This window comes from Chrysochloris asiatica, unplaced genomic scaffold (assembly GCF_000296735.1).
Source record: "Chrysochloris asiatica unplaced genomic scaffold, ChrAsi1.0 scaffold00002, whole genome shotgun sequence".
NCBI lineage: Eukaryota > Metazoa > Chordata > Mammalia > Afrosoricida > Chrysochloridae > Chrysochloris > Chrysochloris asiatica.
This window is the reverse complement of record NW_006408520.1, coordinates 3119472-3139058: the sequence shown is the minus strand read 5'-3', so window position 1 is coordinate 3139058 and position 19587 is coordinate 3119472. Positions and strand designations below refer to the sequence as shown.

At 33.6% G+C, this 19587-nt stretch overlaps 1 protein-coding gene across 4 annotated transcripts in view; it reads right to left on the bottom strand.

The window, feature by feature from the left end:
- Window positions 1–19587, bottom strand: part of COL11A1 (collagen, type XI, alpha 1) — a 357092-nt gene that overhangs the window by 215456 nt on the left and 122049 nt on the right. Inside the window, exons 5-10 of one of the 4 annotated variants that reach the window (XM_006830900.1) lie at window positions 15651–15779; window positions 6131–6247; window positions 5455–5547; window positions 3410–3664; window positions 2709–2771; window positions 672–713 (exon numbers count right to left, since the gene is read on the bottom strand). In XM_006830900.1, coding sequence (XP_006830963.1) covers window positions 672–713; window positions 2709–2771; window positions 3410–3664; window positions 5455–5547; window positions 6131–6247; window positions 15651–15779 — 699 coding nt within the window. Of the gene's footprint in view, window positions 1–671; window positions 714–2708; window positions 2772–3409; window positions 3665–5454; window positions 5548–5725; window positions 5879–6130; window positions 6248–15650; window positions 15780–19587 lie in introns of all 4 variants that reach the window. The other 3 variants (XM_006830899.1, XM_006830901.1, XM_006830902.1) reach the window with 3 other exon arrangements.

Here is a 19587-nt window from a genome sequence, read left to right as displayed (position 1 = left end):
GTTTAGCAATCTATAGGTCAAAGTAGAGCTAGCCAATAGGGTTTCCTAGACTGTAATCTTCATGGGAGCACATCACTATTTCCTTCTTCCTTGGATTTGCTAGTGGGTTCAAACCACTGCACTTCTGGTTAGCAAACAAACACTTAACCGTTGTGCCACCCGAGCTAGGCTTACTCTACAGTCACCCTACACACTTCTTAATTTCATTCTTCTGTAGGGATATTTCTATCCTCTTTTATAAAAATAAGATATGTTTTCTTTATTTTCATAATTTCAGTGTTGTTCTTAGTGCTGAAGAGTCAGTTCTGACTCATAGCAACTCTCTGAACAACAGAATGAACACTATGCAATCCTACGCCATCCTCACATTCAGTCCCATGTTTGAACCCATTTTTACAGCCACTGTGTCAATCCTCCTGGATGGTGCTAGAAGATGTAGCGAGTTAGGCAACAAAAAGACATATAATAAAGTTTAATTTTTGATCAATCAAAAGAATATCAATTGGATAGCCAAATCTGAAGAAGGCAGATCAAGGCTCCCAATTCCCTTAAGAGTTGCTTGCTTCTATAATAGTCTGAATATATAAATTATATAAATTTATAATGTAATGGAACTCTTATAGCAACAACAAAATTTAAGTCAAAAAAAAAATTTTTTTTAATTTACATACCACAGGTCCTGATGGTCCTGGTGGTCCTTCGATAAGCATACCCTATAGCAAAAAAAATAATAATAATAAAAGAGACATTATCAGGGAAATACAGTTGCAAACCTCTTAACTAATAAAGCAATACAACACTGCATTTTAAGAAGTAAATTCAATATTTCTACTACAAGAAAGGAAGAAATTCAAGGTCATGGGATTCTCTGCTGTCAAAGAATATGCAAATCACTATATTTTATGCAAATAACATGCATGCTCTAAATTTGCATGCCAGTGATGCCTTCCCTCTGTGTGGTATTTTTATAAGTGTGATAAGCGATTTTCTGTTTTTTACAGCAATATTATTTCTAATTAGCATTATTGTTGTTCATTGCCATTGAGTCAGTACGGACTTATATAGAGACCTTGTGTAGGGTTTCCTAGGCTGCAAATCTCTGTGGGAGCAGGAAGTCTCTTCTTTCTCCCATAGAGCAGTTGGTGGCCACAGAACACCAACCTTGTGGTTCAAAGTCCAGTGTTTATCCTACAGAGTGCTTACAAAAATATCTTATAGGGGTGGGATGATTCTGGCAAACAAATGTCAAAAGCACACATAATTTATCTAAACTATGGTAACTAGAAATATTAAGAATAATTACATTAGTATGTATAACATGCTAAGTGCTCCCATGAAGGACATACAAAATGAAGTTGGTCAACTTTTCCCTAGCACACAGAGCAATGCTTGACACAACCATGACTCCACTGCACGTAGTAACAACAGCAATGTACCTTTGTTCAGGTAAAAGGAAGAAAATTCCAGGCAAAAGTAATGGGTTGTAAGTTCTTAAATAAGAAAGAGAATAGAGAAATATTGCAGGATAAGAACCCATTCCTAAAACCTTTGCTATTTCAGTAGGCTGAACAATGCTTTGTTATTTAAAATGCCAGTTTTATAATTTTATAACAAAGACAAGTTAATTCTGAAAAAAAAATTCTTTTGAAAGCATTTGGTTGGCATATGACATGCTTTCCCAGATTTTGGAGTTATGCGGTACGTGACCATAATGAACTTAAAGCTGCATCTTGTGTTTTATATTGTTGTTAAGTACAGTTGAGTCCATTCTGACTCATAGCGACCCTGTAGAGAGTTTCCAAGGAACAAGTGTGTTTGAATTGCCGACCTTGTGGTTAGCAGTTTAGTGCTTATCTAACAGCACCACACCAGGACTCCTGTGTTACGTCTAACAACAGAGCGGTTCAAAAGTTCCTGGAAAACTTTCATCATCTTTTAATTCCTCTTTATGAAGTTTTTGAAGCCCCCTCAAATACATAAATTTTAATGTAACTGAAATTTCTGAAATGATTTTCGTGAGGCTAGAGCAAACATACAGTTAAACATGTTATCTTGAATTCTACTTGTTTTTTCTCAATTTCAGATTTAAAGGAGCAAAAGTAAAATTACTTGTCAGTAAGAATTTACTTCCTCTCATTACCATAAATACTATTAACATCAATGTATATACAAAATCATTTTAAGAATGCATCAGAACTTTTTTCTGTGGAATGAAAAGATATGAAATTTAGAAGATATTTGTGTATTATGTGATGCAATTTGAACATGAAACAAATAAGCTTCTTTTGTGAAGTAATGTATTTCTAATAAAATCAAATCCTAGAGATCAAAGGGGAGAAAAATCACTGAATTGAAAATTTAAAAAAAGAGAGTTGTTATACCTCAACCACCAAACATTTGGAACCTGTGGAAAGTTACTGAAACCCTTTAGAGCTCATGTTCTTTTATTGCTGATAAAGTTATACTACATGAGCCCCAGTAACCTTCTAAGTCCAAAATTCCATCTCTATAATTTGTTGGTTTACTGAAACTTCACTTCAGCAAAAGGTCTTACTAGCATATATTTTGTGTCAAATTAGAAGCATTTTGGACTGCAGGGTCTTCAATAGTAAGACATGAGCATATATAATAATTTAAGATGATGTTAGCAAATAATTTAAATTAAGTAATTGTAACTAGCTTTAAAATGCATTCATGTGAGTACTTACAGGTTCAACTACTGCTGGTTCTCCCTTCTGCCCCTTTTCTCCATATGCTCCATGTCCATTTATCTGTTGAATGAAAATTCAAAGCAGCCTGAAAGTCTTTAACTATTAAGACTACTTCCAATTTAAAAAAAAAAAAAAAAAAAATCGAAGGCGGGGGTAGAAGAGGAAAAATTTAACTACTAATGGACATTTAAAACACTCTATTATTTTTTTTTTCTTAGTAAGAAAACTGATCATGGTTTAATTATGCAAAAGTGAAAAAGATTGTTTATTAAATAATACTGAATCTTAAAATGCGATTTAGTGTTTCTTGAAAATATAGCAAGACAGAGACTTTTGTAAATTATGTTTTATCATTTCAAGGTTCTAAGAAAGATGAACAGATTAAATTTAATAAAATAGCATAAAGATCAGATGTTAAATTTACAACTTGGAATAATAATAGCTATATTTCAATCTTAGAAATGACAAGAAACATGGGTTTCAATTCTATTCAATATTTATGTTTTAAAGTGAAGATTCCAGTGGTGAGCACAGGAGATACAACTCCTGATAATCCCAAAGAGAAATACTTGATGGAGGTGTTACAGAAGTAATAAATAGTCACAATTTACAATGTAATAGAACCTGTATTTCAAATGTGCAAAGGCAAAAAAAAGAGAGCGAGAGATACAATGACATACAGCTTAATACCAACTTACACTCGTTTCTGTGATATCAGTTTCTGCTGGCACACCTGGACCAAATTCTTCAATAGTGGGGCTTGTTGGTTTATCTTCGTATTCTTTATATTCATAGAAATCATATTCGCCTAAATCTCCATCTACCAGAAGATCAGAATCCCTGCCGTCTATTCCTTTATTTTCATATAGTGTATCCTCAGAATTTTTCCTCTGGGAATCATAATCCTCTCCAGTAAGATATTCTTCAGTAAATACATCTTCAACTGGATATGGCTATTCATTTAAATTGTAAGGGATTGGAGAACATGAAGTGTATTGTTAGTTAAGCAAAGTAAGCATTTGCAATTACAGTTTGATGGAATGTCACATAAAGCAATTGGAGTACAAAGCAGGCAAATCATATTATAAACCTGAAGGCCTGGAAAGCTAGCCTTTCAGGAAAATCAAAAGAAATATATCTATCTGTACATTGATATGTACAGAGAAATATTGCTTTCAAAGTTTTTTTTCCCCAATAAACTACAAATATTCACATGGAGTCAACATGTGTATTTGTTAATTTAAAGAAAGCATCGTCAATTTGATACTTGCTTTACAGTTTAAGATTTGAATAAATTACACATATACTTGAGGTTTGTGTAATTAAAAACCGCATTCAAAAACATTGCCATTAAATCCAATTGTTAGCTAAGTTTGACTCTCAATTCAACAAATAACACATTAACATCAATGTCAGCTGAAAGTAGTTATTGTTACAATTTGGTACATAGGTGGGTATTTGTTCATCAGAGTACTTTATAATAAATAAAATACAAATTGTACTCTGCAAACTTAAGGCAATGAAATAAAATATATCCATGTAAAAGCCAATAAAGAGAGACAATATTAGCTTAGAAGTAATGGTTGCATTAATAATACTTCCTCAGAAGTATAGAAAAGTAAAAACCTGGTATAATTTTCTTTTTCTCAAGAGTAATTCCTTATTACTTATGCAGTTTTTATGAAATTTCTTTGATCTTATGATTATCATGATTTACAAATTATGTTTTGTTTTGCTATTCTTTGATTTCTGTTTTTAAATAACTTGTTTGAATGAAGACATGTATAAAAATGATTAATGTTCAGTAACCATAAGATTTGGATTACAGATAGTGAGAATAAACTATCTTCATAATGATGATATTCATTTTTTGGTAAATTATTAATTTAGACTAGAAAAGCACTAAAATTCATTCTCACTCAAAAAGTTGACATTCTAAATTCCATGTTTTTACATAAAGCACCACTTAATTTATTTGACTCATTGGGATACATGCTACATACATTTTCTAGTAACTAAATTACTCAGATAGTTCTCATACCCAATTTCTGACAAAATAATAAAGAATTACATGCCAGGTATATTAACAAATTTAAACTGAATTCTATGCTCATTTTATCAGGATTATAATGCATATTTACTACGGTATTAAGGAAGAGTGTCTGTACTTCTATGTACTAAAGTATTTTCATAGAAAATAACAACAAAAAAGTTAAGATAGGTTATTTTAACCATATACAATATTTCATCCTTAATATGTTTAGAAATGTAAATAAATTTAATAAAAATATACTGATTACTTAAAAACACTGGCTGTCATAAAATTGCATGGTTATTGGTTATATGGCATAAACTGTAATTGTATCATTTGATGATACAATTTTCACTTTACAGGATTTTCCTCCTCAAACTCAGATCATGTTGTGAATATTCATTATCACAACATGCTGAGAAACGTGCTTACTCCCAGGAGCAAGCAAGAAAATGAAAGCAACCAATTCAGTCTGATCAGTTTAGCAATTACATGAAGCAAAGTATCATGCAAAATCTGAATTGGAATTACGTTAAAATGAACTGCTTTCGGCAATAGCAAACCAATGTTATTGTTTCTATTAGCTCAACAAAAGAATGAAAGCATAAAACTGTACACAGATTATAGATTCATCCAGAGTCAGGTGTATCAAGGCATACCACCCATTTTGGAAAAGTGAGATGGTGATTTTATCCTGTCTTTGTGCATTACCTCATTTGTACCGGATACACGCCTAGGAGCTTCTGTCTGGTAACTCTCCATTGTTCCATAGTTGTATTCTTGAAAATCGTCAATGATATTTGCCTAAAAAGAAAACATCTAGTAAAAATCCAAGGGAACTCCAAATATGTGGAAATGATGATTTAATTGTGTTATGGTATTAGCCAGAAGAGTATTCATCTAGTTAGGTTAGAACTATGACATATCATCAGAGATCTTCCAGCTTATCTAGGATAGATCTTGATTGTTTTTTCTTTGCTACCTTTACCCCTAGTTTGGCTTTTGCTGTTGCTTGATAACTTTTCTTCTTCTTGGATGCAAATTTTTCAGATTTGGGGGGTGTAAACTTTTTGGACTTTTCCTTTGACTTAGTGGCCATTGTCCTTGTCTTCTTTTTGAAATTTGATTTCTTTTTCTGTAAAATGTGATGAAAGATGGAATGGGAAACATAAATAAAATGAATAGGGATATAAAGAGCATGAATGAAAGGAAGGATAAGCAAAAAAACATCATTTCTTCAGGGCAGCTACTGTAAAAATAAAACCAGTTATTGATTTGTAGAAATAGGCTGAGTGAAAGTTTATAAGTCTGAGGAACAGAGGACAAGAGGAACCACAGGACAACGAACAGCAAGACACCACATACAAAGGCACTAGTTTGTTTTTACCTCTGTTTGTGCTATTGTCTCCTCTGTTACAGTAGGTCTTTCTGTTACACTTTCAGCCTCTTTATATTCTGCTTCCCCATACTCATAGTCATATTCGATTATATCCTCAGGTGCATACTACATTGCAAAGGAAAAATACCAGGCAATTATGTTAGTTGCAAGTTCTATATTAACCAAGTGGGCATCATCTTAACTTTTACGTAAAGTAAAAGTTAAAAGGTAATATGGTCATTCTTTCAAAGGTATTATGCATATTAGATGGATGTATTATACTTCCTTATACAGGGTATAATAACAGGAGTGAAAAAGCAAGTTTTCTAAGAGCAGAATAGTGGTTAGGATTGTGAAACTAAAGCTGTTGGATATTAATGTTGGATTTTTATCTTTGGACATAGTTGTTAATTATGTTAATTTGGATTCATAAAAACTGATATTCACTGTTCCTCTTTAAGAATTTCACAGTAATTGGAATGGGTACATATAATTTTATTATATTAAATATTATATAATGAAAATATAGATGGTAATTTTCCAGAGTATAAAAGTGATTCCTGGTCTATGGCAAGAGAAGAGGAGAATGTACGAAACATGAAATGAATCTATAAACTAAAAGAAATGCTAACATCAATGAAGAACAACAAAAAAAAACCTTTATTCAAACATCCCTGACTGCCTATAGGCTCACTTAACATCAAAACAAATGCAGAATTCTCATGAAATATTAAAAAAAAAAAAAAAAAAACAACTAACAGATGTACTTATAATTAACAAATTATTTGAAATAGTAAAATTGCTGCTCAATTCTGATTAGAAATAATAACATGTAACTTTGAGAACTTGAGCTATTTAAATTGAAATCATATTGGAAATCGGTTTTACATAAGATTCTTCAAAATTAAAATAATGTAGTTGGAGAGGGCTATTTTTAAGAAAAATACAGGAACATGCAAGATGCTCAAATATATTGAATAATGAGAAAAACAATATATATCTCAAAGGCAATATTTCTCTATGAAAGAATTTACTTTTCAATCAATAATGTGTTTACTTAAAAAAAAATATTAATCATTGTTTTAATTTAAAAAAGCTGTAAATACACCAAAGTCATATATATGTTGCTGTTGCTAAGTACTGTGAAGTTGATTCCAACTAATAACCCTATATAGGATTTTCAAAGCATGACTGGTGAGTTTGAATCGCCAATCTTACAGCTCAAACAGACTTTGAAGTCCTGTGCTTACACTACATTGCCATACGAGGACTCCAAAGTCATTTATATGGAATGGAAAATTCAGCACAAACCCAACTGGAATTCTCATATATACTTTTTAAAGCAATTTATTTTGAACTCCTTATTTATTTATTAAAATTCCAATTATGTCTCCACTGGACATCTTTTGGTATTTCACTAATCCCTGTTAATTTGCTAGAACAATAACTACTGTCTATCTGATATGGCAATCCTATAGGATAAGCACAGGACTGCTCTCCACAAGGTTGATGGTTCAAACCCACCAACCACTCCTTGAAAATCACATACAGGGTCACTATGAGTCAGAACCAAGTCAACAGCACACAACAAAAATACACGTCTCTTAAAAACTGTGCTCACTGTGCCTTACAAGGAGATTTGTTAGCAAGAGCAATTATAATGAACAAACTTCACAAAGATATATACTGTGGCATGTATAAAAGCCATTCCATGACACTGGCACTTGAGGAAACTTCCTTCACTGGAAATAATTTTTGTGGATTGATTTGCTGAAAGACATACCAGTATACAAACATAAACATGACTTAGTGTACTTTATGATTGCCAAATCTGGAAAAAATTTATAATTTTATCCCTTGGGTAATAGTTTCATTATCAATGAGTGTATATATATATATTTACAGTTTTTGTTGTTGTTTTCCCTAATTGGTAAAGCAGGAAAATGCTTATCTATAACATTAAATATGTTTTTGTTTTTCATTTTTGTCTATGCAAGCAAGTATAATGCCACTTATTTCTAGGAACATAAAATAACCATAATTAATAATATCACTGCTGTTGTTGTTAAGTGCCATTGAGTCAGTTCTGACTCACAGCAACCCTAATATAAGGTTTCTGAGGTTGTAACCTTTGAGGGAGCAGAAAGCCTCTTCTTTCTCCCACAGAGTGACTACTGGGCTCAAAACACTGACTTTGTAGTTATCCTACGGAGCCACTATGTTCCCCAGTAAAACCAATGTTGTTGTAAAGTGCTGGACAGTCAGTTCTGACGCATAGTGTAGGAAGAACAGGACATGTGTGAAACCCACTCTGAGGCAGTTCTCAAACCAAGGAACACCTTGATGAGAACAGCAAGGAAAACCTTGAATGCCAAAGATGGTGGGAATGAACACACTGCCCAGGTGGCTGGGGGAGAAGTCTATAATGAGGAGAAAATATTTGTGCCTGATTGTTATCTAGATAATAATAAACTTTAGCTGTGTTGTTGTGCCCAAATATGCTTCCTGCCTAAGATTGTACTGAAAGCTATATTGTAGGTAATAAACTCACTCTTGACTGACCACCTCGAGGCCCCTATTGCTTTCATTCCCCATCTGCCTCTGGAGAACCCCCTCATGCAGACTGGTCCTGCAACATAGGAACCCTATATCAGGTTACAATGAGCAGCTGGTTGGTTTGAACCGTCAACCTTGTAATTATTAGGCCTATATCACCATACTAAGCATCCAAGTAAATTAAAATTAAGTACTCAATTTAACTACATATTAAATAAATACTAATAGAAATTGAATATATATCTATTGAGTAAATATTCTAAAGTTATGGTCCCCATTTTGAACTCAGAAATATTGGGTATCTATAATTACTAGCTGCCAGCTTGATGTAAAATAAACAAAATGGATTTGCTGATCTATCATAGGATTTATATTAAATTTTACAGAATTGTAGAATCATGTAAATCTTTAATAAATTGTGAACACAAAAAGCAATAACTAAATGCAAGAAAACCTGATATTTTAAATAGATAATTTAAATAAGGCCTGGTATTCAGGGCTCTATTCATATACAAGGAACCCTGGTGGCATATTGTGTGCACATTGGGCTGCTAACTGCAAAGCCATCAGTTCAAATTTACCGGCTTCTCTCTGTGAGAAAGATGAAGCTTTCTGGTCCTATAAAAATTTACAGCCTGGAAATGACAGGGTTGCCATGAGTCAGAATTGACTGGATGGTATACAATCACCATCACCACTCATATACAAACTTATTCCAAAATAGTCATTACACTTTAAATCATGTCTTTTTCTTGTAGGTGCAACCTTCTAGGTCCATGGTGATCTCCTCTATCTGAATTCTTTCAAACTGGAGACAGGCAGATTAGTTATGGAATAATAGTGGAATTAGCATGCTCAACTCCTTAGGCACTAAAAGAAATTAAAAACCAAAGTTGTTGACATAGAGTTGATTTTGATTCATAGTGACTCTACAGAGTTTCCAAGGCTGAAATCTTTATGGATGCAGACTACCAAAGCTCTCTCCCATGAAGTAACTGTTGTTGTTGTTGTTGTTAAGTGCCGTCGAGTCGATTTTGACCCATAGCGACCCTGTACAGGGTTTCCGAGGGTGTAAATCTTTATAGGAGTAGAAAGCCTGATCTTTCTCCCGCGGAGCAGCTGGTAGTTTCGAACCGCTGACCTTAAGGTTCGCAGACCGATTTGTATTCTCTACCTTCCAGTTATCACTGTCCTATCAGGGCAACTTGCCTAAGGTACTGAAAACAAACAAAACAAAACTCACTGCCATCGAGTCAACACTGACTCATAGTGACCCTGTATGGAGTCCTGCTGTAGTACTAGGGTAAGCACTGGACATGTGAACCACAAGGTTGGCAGTTCAAAACCCACGAACTGCTCCTTGGAAACCCTACATGGGATCGCTATGACTCGAAACCCACTCGATGGCACTTAGGAAGTAAATATTTATACCTCTCTACAGAGCAGAAAGTTTCATCTTCCTCTTGTAGAGTGACTGGTGGACTTAAATTGCCAACCTTGATGTTAGCAGTTCAGTGCTTACCTTACAGTACCACCGGAGTTCCTCCTAGCACTAAAGTGTATCTTTTCTTTTTAGAAATTATTCAAGAATCAGACCAAACAAACAAGCAAAATCGTTGCCTCTGCTTTCCCTCTGTTGGTGTTCCTGAGTATACTTAGGGATCTGTTGGCTCATGTGAACCTTAGAGCCTATCTTTCTAGAGATGATTCTTCCTTCTCATTATGGAATTTTTAAGATTTCTTGAAGACAGATGAAGAAGGAAAAAATAGCTGTGACCATTCAGAGGAATGACATGGCAGTAATGGAATGATTACCAACTTCACCTGTGAGTAGAATACCAGAATCTATAATGTTTGAGAAAGAAGAATCTTCTGGAATTCTTAAGCTGTAGAATGAACACTGGACTGCTAACCACAAGGTCAGTAGTTCAAACCCCACGAGTAGCTCTGCAGGGAGAAAGATGAGGCTTTCTGATTGCATAAAGATCTACAGTCTCAGAAAGCCTACACAAAGTCACTATGATTTGAATTGATGTGACGGCAGTAGACTCTGGGATTCTTACTTACCTCATTAGACACTTAGTGGCATCAGTAAAAACCTATACTTTGAGACCTAGGATATAGAATAACTATCAAATGAAAGGAGTCCTGGTGTGGCACTGTAAGTTAAGCACTGGACTGCTAACCGCAAAGTTGATGATTCAAACACACCAGCCAGCACTCAAAAACAAGGGTTGTTCTAAGTCGAAACTATTGACTCGTCAGCACTTGCTGTTGTTGCTAAGTGCCGTCAAGTTGATTCCTATTCACAGCGACCCGTATAAGGTTTCCAAGCTGAATTTGAATTGCTCTTGTGGTTCAAACCGACCTTGCAGTCCAATGCTTTATCCCACAATGCCACACTTAACAACAGCAATTAAGTGAAAAAAGTGGCCTAGTGGCCACATGTTTAAGCAGTCAGCTTCTAAGCTTAAAGTTCTAGATCGGGACCCACCCAGCAGTTTTGCTGGTGAAAGATATGATGCTGTGCTTCTATAAAGGTTGCTACCAAGGAAAAAAAACCTTTGTGTTAGTTCTGCTACATAACATAGGGTAGCCGAGTCAAAAGCAACTCCATGGCACTAGCAACAATTAAGTGAAATGAAAATCAATGCTGAAAGTATTGAAAAATTAGATTATTGTTTTATTTTTTTTTTAACTTTTAATTCCTTTACAGAAGATTATCTTTCCTTTGTTTCATTTTTCTTTTTTGTCCTTTATAAAAGATAACTTTAATGGCTATTATTGATAAAGCAAGGAGTTCATTGGCTTGTACAATAAGCACTCAACCTACAAATACAAGGTCAGTGGCTCCATGTGAGAAACAATGAGGCTTTCTTATCTCTCAAAGATGTACAGCCTCAGAAACTCTACACAGGGTTTCTATGAGTCAGAATCTGCTCCATGTCACTTAACAACAGTGGATAGAGTACTACATATATGTGTAATATATTAAACTAAGCATCCAATTTCTTGCAATTTAGGAAGATGAGTTTTCTTGATGCAAAAATCCCAAAGCCATTGTACTTTTTATTGGCTAATCTTTTTTTCAGATTTTACAGTATTACTTCAAATAGAATAACATTTTAAAGATATTACTAAATTTTAATCTGTATACATTACACACTTCTCACTATTCAATATATGATGATTATGCAATGCTTTGCCAAGCATGTAACTAACTGAATATTAAAAATGGATTAGAATATGTTATTCAGAGGACACAACTAGAAAAAGTTATAGTTTGGAAAATTACACTCAAATTAATTTATAAAAGCATTGACATATTTATAGTTAAGTTAGAAAAACTAATTTTCAATATCACAAATTAATGGAAAATTAAGCAGCACAAAGTATAACATGCATGCTTGATAATCTGCATCATGCTCTCTGCCCTTTATTCATTAGTGAATAACACTGCATTACTGTCTCCTGTAGGTAGAAGATTTATAGACCAATTATTAAAATCCACATCTGTAATATAAGCAAGGAGTCTTGGTGTGGTGGTTTGAACCACAGGTCAGCGGTTCAAGCTCACCATCTGCTCCTCGGAAACCTTATATAGGGTTGTTACAGTTTGGAACTGACTCGACAGCAATTAACAACAACAACAACAAATATACTTAAATAGAACGTATATAGTTCAAATTTAATGAGGGTTACTTTCTAATTTAAATAACTAGTGATATATACATACAAATTTGAAATACACACACACACACAGGTAAGTCAAAAGGTACTGCTACAAAACCATTGTTGTTGTTAAGTGCTGTGGAGTCAGTTCCAACTCATAGCGACCCTGGACAGGGTTTCCGAGGCTGCAGATCTTTACTGGAGCAGAAAGTCCTATCTTTCAAAACCATAGAGATTATTAAATAAAAATATTAATATGTGGATTTATTGTTTCCTGATATATCTGCCATTTAGGCACTTCTAAAGGCTGTGTGTCTATCTCTGTAATCCTTCCATGAAGAATTTTGTGCTCTTCAATTTACACTATCTCAAAATAGATAGTAGTTTAGACATCTTTGAAGGAGTCAGATCACATAAATCGTAAATTATTTTTTGTTTTTGTTTGTGTATGTGTGTGTGTTTATGCTTTGGGGAACAAAAATAAGTCTAAATTGGGGCTAAAGTATGGAGAGAATAAGATTTCCCAACAGAATTCTAATTAAGACAGCCCTTACTATCCTCAATAAATGAAAAAAATTTTTCATAATGGAAAAACTTTTTCAGCATATTCCTGGACTTTGTCCCATCAGTTCAGTCTTCAATTTTCTTGACTTTTTTACTTAATAAACCCCCATGTCATTCCTGTGTCCGTCGAGAAAATCTATCAAAAATACCCCTCTAGAATACAAAAAAATGTCACCATAACCTCCTGAGATGACCTCTCTGACTTAAATTTAATTCACCAAGAAGATCTCCTTAAAGCCTTTGTCTCATTGGACCTTATTTCCTGGAGCATATTGGCAAATCCAAGACTTGTCCCTGATTACAATTTGTTCCATAAAATTGTCTTCATTAGCTTCAATTTGATGTAAAAGATTGGTGAAAAGATCAGTCTTTTGTGCTAGTTTATTTCCATACAACACTTTTTTCTAGTATCTTTTTTTTTTTTTTTGCAGGCATCCTAATGAGGCTAAGGCAAGTGTAAAATGGCCTTCAAAAGTTCATGGAAAAATGGAACAAAATGATAATTGAATTTTTGCACAAGCTGTTAGAATCCCCCTCGTAGTAATGAGAGAACTTGTCTGCGGTCATCTACTGATCACAGAGACATGTTTGAACATACTGTGTTTGAAATAAACTGATGAATGTATGAAAGTGGAATCCTAGTTGCAATATCTTTGACCTTTTCTCAAGTGTGTGTGTATGTGTGTGTGTGTCTGGATGAGTATATACACACACATTCATACTACATTGTATGTAGAATCATTGTAATTTGAAGTTAAGAGGAAATCAATGAGTTTGTTATTGTTTAAAATAATTTAACAAACCTGAAAACTTTCCTTTTGTCATATTCAATACAGAAACCAATATGAAATTATTTCCACTGCTAAATTACCAAACTGATTTTCATTCTGTGTCTATTATACCAATGTACTTTGTTCCATCAAATGCTTCAGATAAAGAAAGATTAACATCTCAGCTACATGTTATAAATATGCATCAACAATTAAATAAAAAGGCAAGGCCATTTCTAACTGATTAGATGGTGGATTATATTGCTTTAAAAGAACTCATCTTATCTCACATAATAGCATTAAAACATGGGAATAAAACATATCAATACAAATGCTTATCTTCACTCTTCCAAAAACAGAGTCATATGTTACTCAAAAGAATAAGCCTTATCTTGTAAAACAAAATGAAATAGACCTCTGCAATCGTGAACATGTACATTGAAAAGCTATAGAGTTTAGTATTAAAATACAACATGACCTCTCAGATATAAAAGCCCTAAACCTGACGAGAATTGTAACTATCTTCTTGGAATTCAAAGAAAATCATTTTACGTGATAATGAGGAAATTAAAACAATAAAGCACTTAAAAATAAATAAAGATGGAAACACAAATATTCAGGTAACTTCCCTTCCCTCTCTCTTATTTTCCTTCTTGTTGACTTGATGATATAAACATGCTTTTAAAAGCAGTAATATTACTTCATAGAAAAGATCAATGTAACAGAATTCACATCATATCCGAAAAAGTGATGTCACAAATGTATTTCTAATATTAGAATTATAAACTTCAAATTGAATCATATGCAGAGATAACAATGATATAAGGTCTTATATAAGTTCTGGTAGCATAATGGTTATAAATTGGGTTGCTAACCTCGAGGTCAGCAATTAGAAACTACCAGTTGCTCCAGAGGAGAAAGATGAGGCTTTTTGCTCCCATAATGGTTTACAACCTCAGAAACCCTATACAGGTCGCTATGACTCAGAACCGACTCAGCGGCATTCAACAACACCCAATTCTACACAGTAAAACCCCAAATGTGGCACCTAATATATTTCAAAGAAAAGAAAAATATGATTTGAACGGCTTCTAAACATAACAACAAACAAAAATAAAACCATAAAAAAGATCCACTGCCATCGAGTCAATTCCTACTCATAATCACCGTAGAGGTGTTTCCAACTCAGTGCAATCCTGTATAGTGTTTCCAAAGAGCAGCTGGTGAATTTCAACCATCCACCTTGCAGTTCAGACTGACCTTGCAATCAGTCAAGTGCTTACCCTACAGCATCATACCAGGACTTCAGAAACTCTACACAGAATTTCTATGAATTAGAACAGACTCAAGGGAACACAATCCCCATCACCACCACCACTAATATCACCTTTAACTTTTCATGAATTGTTAAAAGCCTCAGGATATGTAATCATTATATTGAACCAGTTTTCACTATTGAACTGCTGAGGGGAGAAATACAGCTTTTAGAAATTAATTTTTTCTCTCCCTCCCAAAATATGAGTCCTGATGGCACAGTGCTTCAGTACTTGGCTGCTAACTGAAAGGTTGTAAGTTCAAACCCACCAGTCACTGTGCAGGAGATAAATATAGCAGTTTATTTCCATAAAGTTTATAACCCTGGTAACTGTGTAAGCCATTCTACTCTGTTCTAGAAGATCAAGAGTTAGAATCAACTTGATGGCAAAAGGTTTATATATATTAGTATATGAGTGTGCTACCTCTGTTTGTAATAACTTCAAATTACAAACGATTTAAGTGAGAAGAAAAACTTCTAGTCATTTATTTCTAGAAATATTATTATACTATTAGATCTCAACAGCACAACAAACATTAGATTAAAAGTACAGCTTAACTAAAACTGAGTGGATAGGCACATATGATTTTTAAAGCAAGGCTATTCCACAGCACTGAAATGAAAACACTTGCCCTGACATTGTGTTCCTCACCTCATCTACCTGAGGTTCCTGAGCTTGTGCAGACTTGGGCGATGAAGAGTCACAGTCTGGACTGTAATGCTCACAGTAGTCATATGCTGCTTTGGGGTCACCTGTAATCAACAGTTGCTGGATGTCCCCCTGCAAAGAAACAAATGTGGATGTGGTCAGCATATACAAATGCAATGTACATCTAGACAGCACTTAGTTGATTTTTAAATACCTAAAGAAAAACATAATTACAATTCAGTGTTAAGAACAGTCATAAAAAATGAAGAAACAATCTCATAAATAATTTGAAAATTATTGATTAATATTAAGTTGCTATTCTATATTCTTTTGCAGTTCTAGATATCTACACTTGATACATGTATTTGCTAAAACACAATTCATTGCATTCATAATTTACTGTGTATTGTATGTTGTTGTTATTTGCTGTGGAGTTGGTTCCGACTCATATTGACCCTGAACAGGGTTTCCAAGGCTGTAAATCTTTATGGGAGCAAAAAGCCTCATCTTTCTCCTGTGGAACAGCTGGTAGTTTCGAATTGCTGGCCATGGGATTAGCAGCCCAATTCGTAACCACTACACTACCAGAGCTTCTTGTGTATGGTATACAACAGATAAAATGCAAGAAACTGGCTAGGAAAATAAATAAAACTTTTTAAAGTGTACAAACATAAAAACAGCAATGGTGCTTCAATAATTAAATACTAAAGAGGTACCATTAACTTAAACTCAATTATTATTGTTAAACAATGTGAGAATTAAAAAAAAAAAAAAGTATAGATTCATTTATTGTATTCTGTTATAAGAATCAGTATCAGATTGAAAATTCCTATTTCAAAAATGAATAGTACATGCAGAGAACCAGAAAAAAAGAAAATTACAAGCAAAAGGTTTAAGTATTTTTATAAGAACACATGAAACATAAAACACATATTAAAATGAATTTATTTAGAAATTTTTACGCAGAGAAAAAGATTATAAATATTTAATACAAAATTATCTTAGGAGTTTTACTTCCAACAGTTTCTATCTAAGACTGTGTAAACAAAGGGGAAGTGCTCATATTTTGAGCTATGATAAACATGGAACAAGTCTCAGATAAATCTAGTCATGACCTTATTTTATTCCAAATTACAGCCAGGCCCTGGGTAATGTCTATACTGATAATCAATTGACTTATACAACCAGGTCCCCTAATTTGGGGCTAATAAGTCCAAGATCTTCAGACTCTATTGATCCTACTATGTTCAGGTTCTACGTGAAATTATAGTTATAAATTACAAAAATCTCTAAACTTAGGTACTAGAAAAGGATCCATAATACATCTATATAACATTTATTTATTCATTAAAATATTTTATTGGAAAGTATTATACAAAAAAACCTTTGAACACCCCTGCCCTTTGGTGAATAAAACCCAAGTGGTTATGAATGTCTGATATTTAATCAATGACAAAATAAAATATATAACTTGAAAAGGTATAAGCACAGTGCAATGAGAATTGTCAAAACAGAAATATAAATGGTTTAATTCTCACAACAATGCTTTACTATATACTTGTAAGGTGGGTATTTACTTTGTATTTTTACTGCTCTTTCTAAAAAGCACTTTTTATTTGCATGTTTAGAGTTAGCATTTGTTCTTACGGACCATAAATTGATATTTCCATCCCTACATTTCTCTATTTTATAAGAAACAAAAACAGCTTTATTGGTAAAACAACAACAAAACCAGCTTTATTGATACATAATTCACATATCATAAAATTCATTCTTTTCATGTGTAAAATGGGCTTTTAGTATACTCACAGAGTTGTACAACTATCACCACTAACTAGTATTAGAAAGTTTTTATCACCACAAAAGGAAACCTCATTTTTTCTCTTTCCACACTCTGGTACCACTAACATGTGTTCAGTTTCTATGAATTTGCCAATTCTGAGCATTTAAAATCAATGGCCCAACAACACACTGAAAAGCCTCCTGTGACTGGCTACTTTCACTTGTTAGCTACTGTGAAGTTGGTCTCCTACTTTTGGTGACCACTTGTACAAAGGAAAGAAATGCTATCCTGTCCTGTACCATCTCCTTTGTTTGATTTAATATCTGAAACCTGTAAGGTTTTCATTGACTGATTTTCAGTAACAGATAATTAGGCCTTTCCACCTACTGAGTCTGAAAGGTCCACTGAAACTTGTTCAGCACAATGCTGTTGTTGTTACTAGCGACCATTGCACCAGTTTTGACACCATGTACACTAGAATGAAATACTGCCTAGATCTGCACCATTCTCACAAACTTGCTATGTTTTAACCCATTGTATCAGCAACTGTGTTAATCCATCTCATTGAAGGACTTGCTCTTTTTTGATGACTCTCTACTTTAGTATGCATGATAACCTTTTAGAGGGATTGATCTTTCCTGATAACATGTCCAAAATACATGAGACAAAATCTCTCCATCCTTGCTTCTACAGCACATGCTTGCTGTACTTCTTCCAATACAAATGCTTCTAACTGTCCATTATATATTATTCATTAATAATATATTTCAAAACCATCAACTGTTCTTTAGTATTCTTTATTAACTGATCATCTTTTTTATGCATAATATTGTTGTTGTTGTTGTTATGTGCCATGGAGTCGGTTCCGACTCATAGCAACCCCGTAATAGGTGATATAAAATATCATGACTTGGGTTGGGTGCACCTTAGTCTTCAAAATAGCATCTTTGGTTCTGACCACTTTAAATAACTCTTTTACTGGAGATATGCCCAATACCAAAAGTCATTTGATATAGACTGCTGCTTCAGTTGATTGTGGATCCAAGTAAAATCACTTTTTTGAGAACTTCAATCTTTATGTTGCTTCTTGGTCCAGTTTTGAGGATTTTGATGTCTCTATAATGCACACTGAAGGCTGTAGTCTCTGATCTTTATCAATACATGCTTCAAGTCTTCTTCACTTTCAGCAAACAAGGTTTTGTCATCTTCATATAGAAGGTTGATTGCTAGATGTCCTCCAATCCACATTCTTCTTCATATAGTCCAACTTATTGGATTATGTATTTAAGATACAGATTGAATAAGTATGATAAAAAGATACAATCCTACTGTAACTTTCTTGATTTTAAACCATGCAATATTCCCTTGTTCTGCCAGAATGACTTATGTACAAACTCAGCATGTGCATAATTAAGTATTTAAGACTTAAAACTTTTTGCAATGTTATCCATAATGTATTATGATACACACGGTTAAATGCCTTTAAATAGTCAATAAAGCACAGGTAAAAATCTTTCTGGTATTCTCTGCTTTTAATCAATTTCCATCAGGCATGAATAATAACCTTTGTTCTATGTGATCTTTGAATCCCAGCTTGAATTTTTTGCAGTTCTCTGTTGATATACTACTGCAACAGTTTAGGAACTATCTTCAACAAAACTTAATTTGTTTGTAATATTAATGATATTACTCAATAATTTCTACATTCTGTCAGATCATTTATCTTTGGAATGGACAAAAATATGAATCTCTTCCAATCTGTTAGCCAGATAGTTGTCTTTCAAATTTATTGGCATAGATGAGAGGGTATTTCCAGCATTGCATTGTTAGTTGAAACATCTCAATTAATAGTTTGTCAATTCCTGGAGTCTTGATTTTTGCCAATGCCTTTCTGCAACTTTGAGTCCTTCTTTCAATGCCATTGATTGTTGATTAGATACTACCAACTGAAATGTTTGAAAATCATCCAGTTCTTTTGACATAGCGGTTCTGTGTATTCCTTCCCTCTTCTGATACCTCATCAGTCACTAAATGTTTTGCCAATAGAGTCCTTCAATATTAAAACTGAAAGCTTTCATTATTTTCTTCAGTTATTTCAGCTTGAGAAATACTAACATATTTTTCCCTTTTAGTTTTCTATCTCCGGGTTTCTGCACA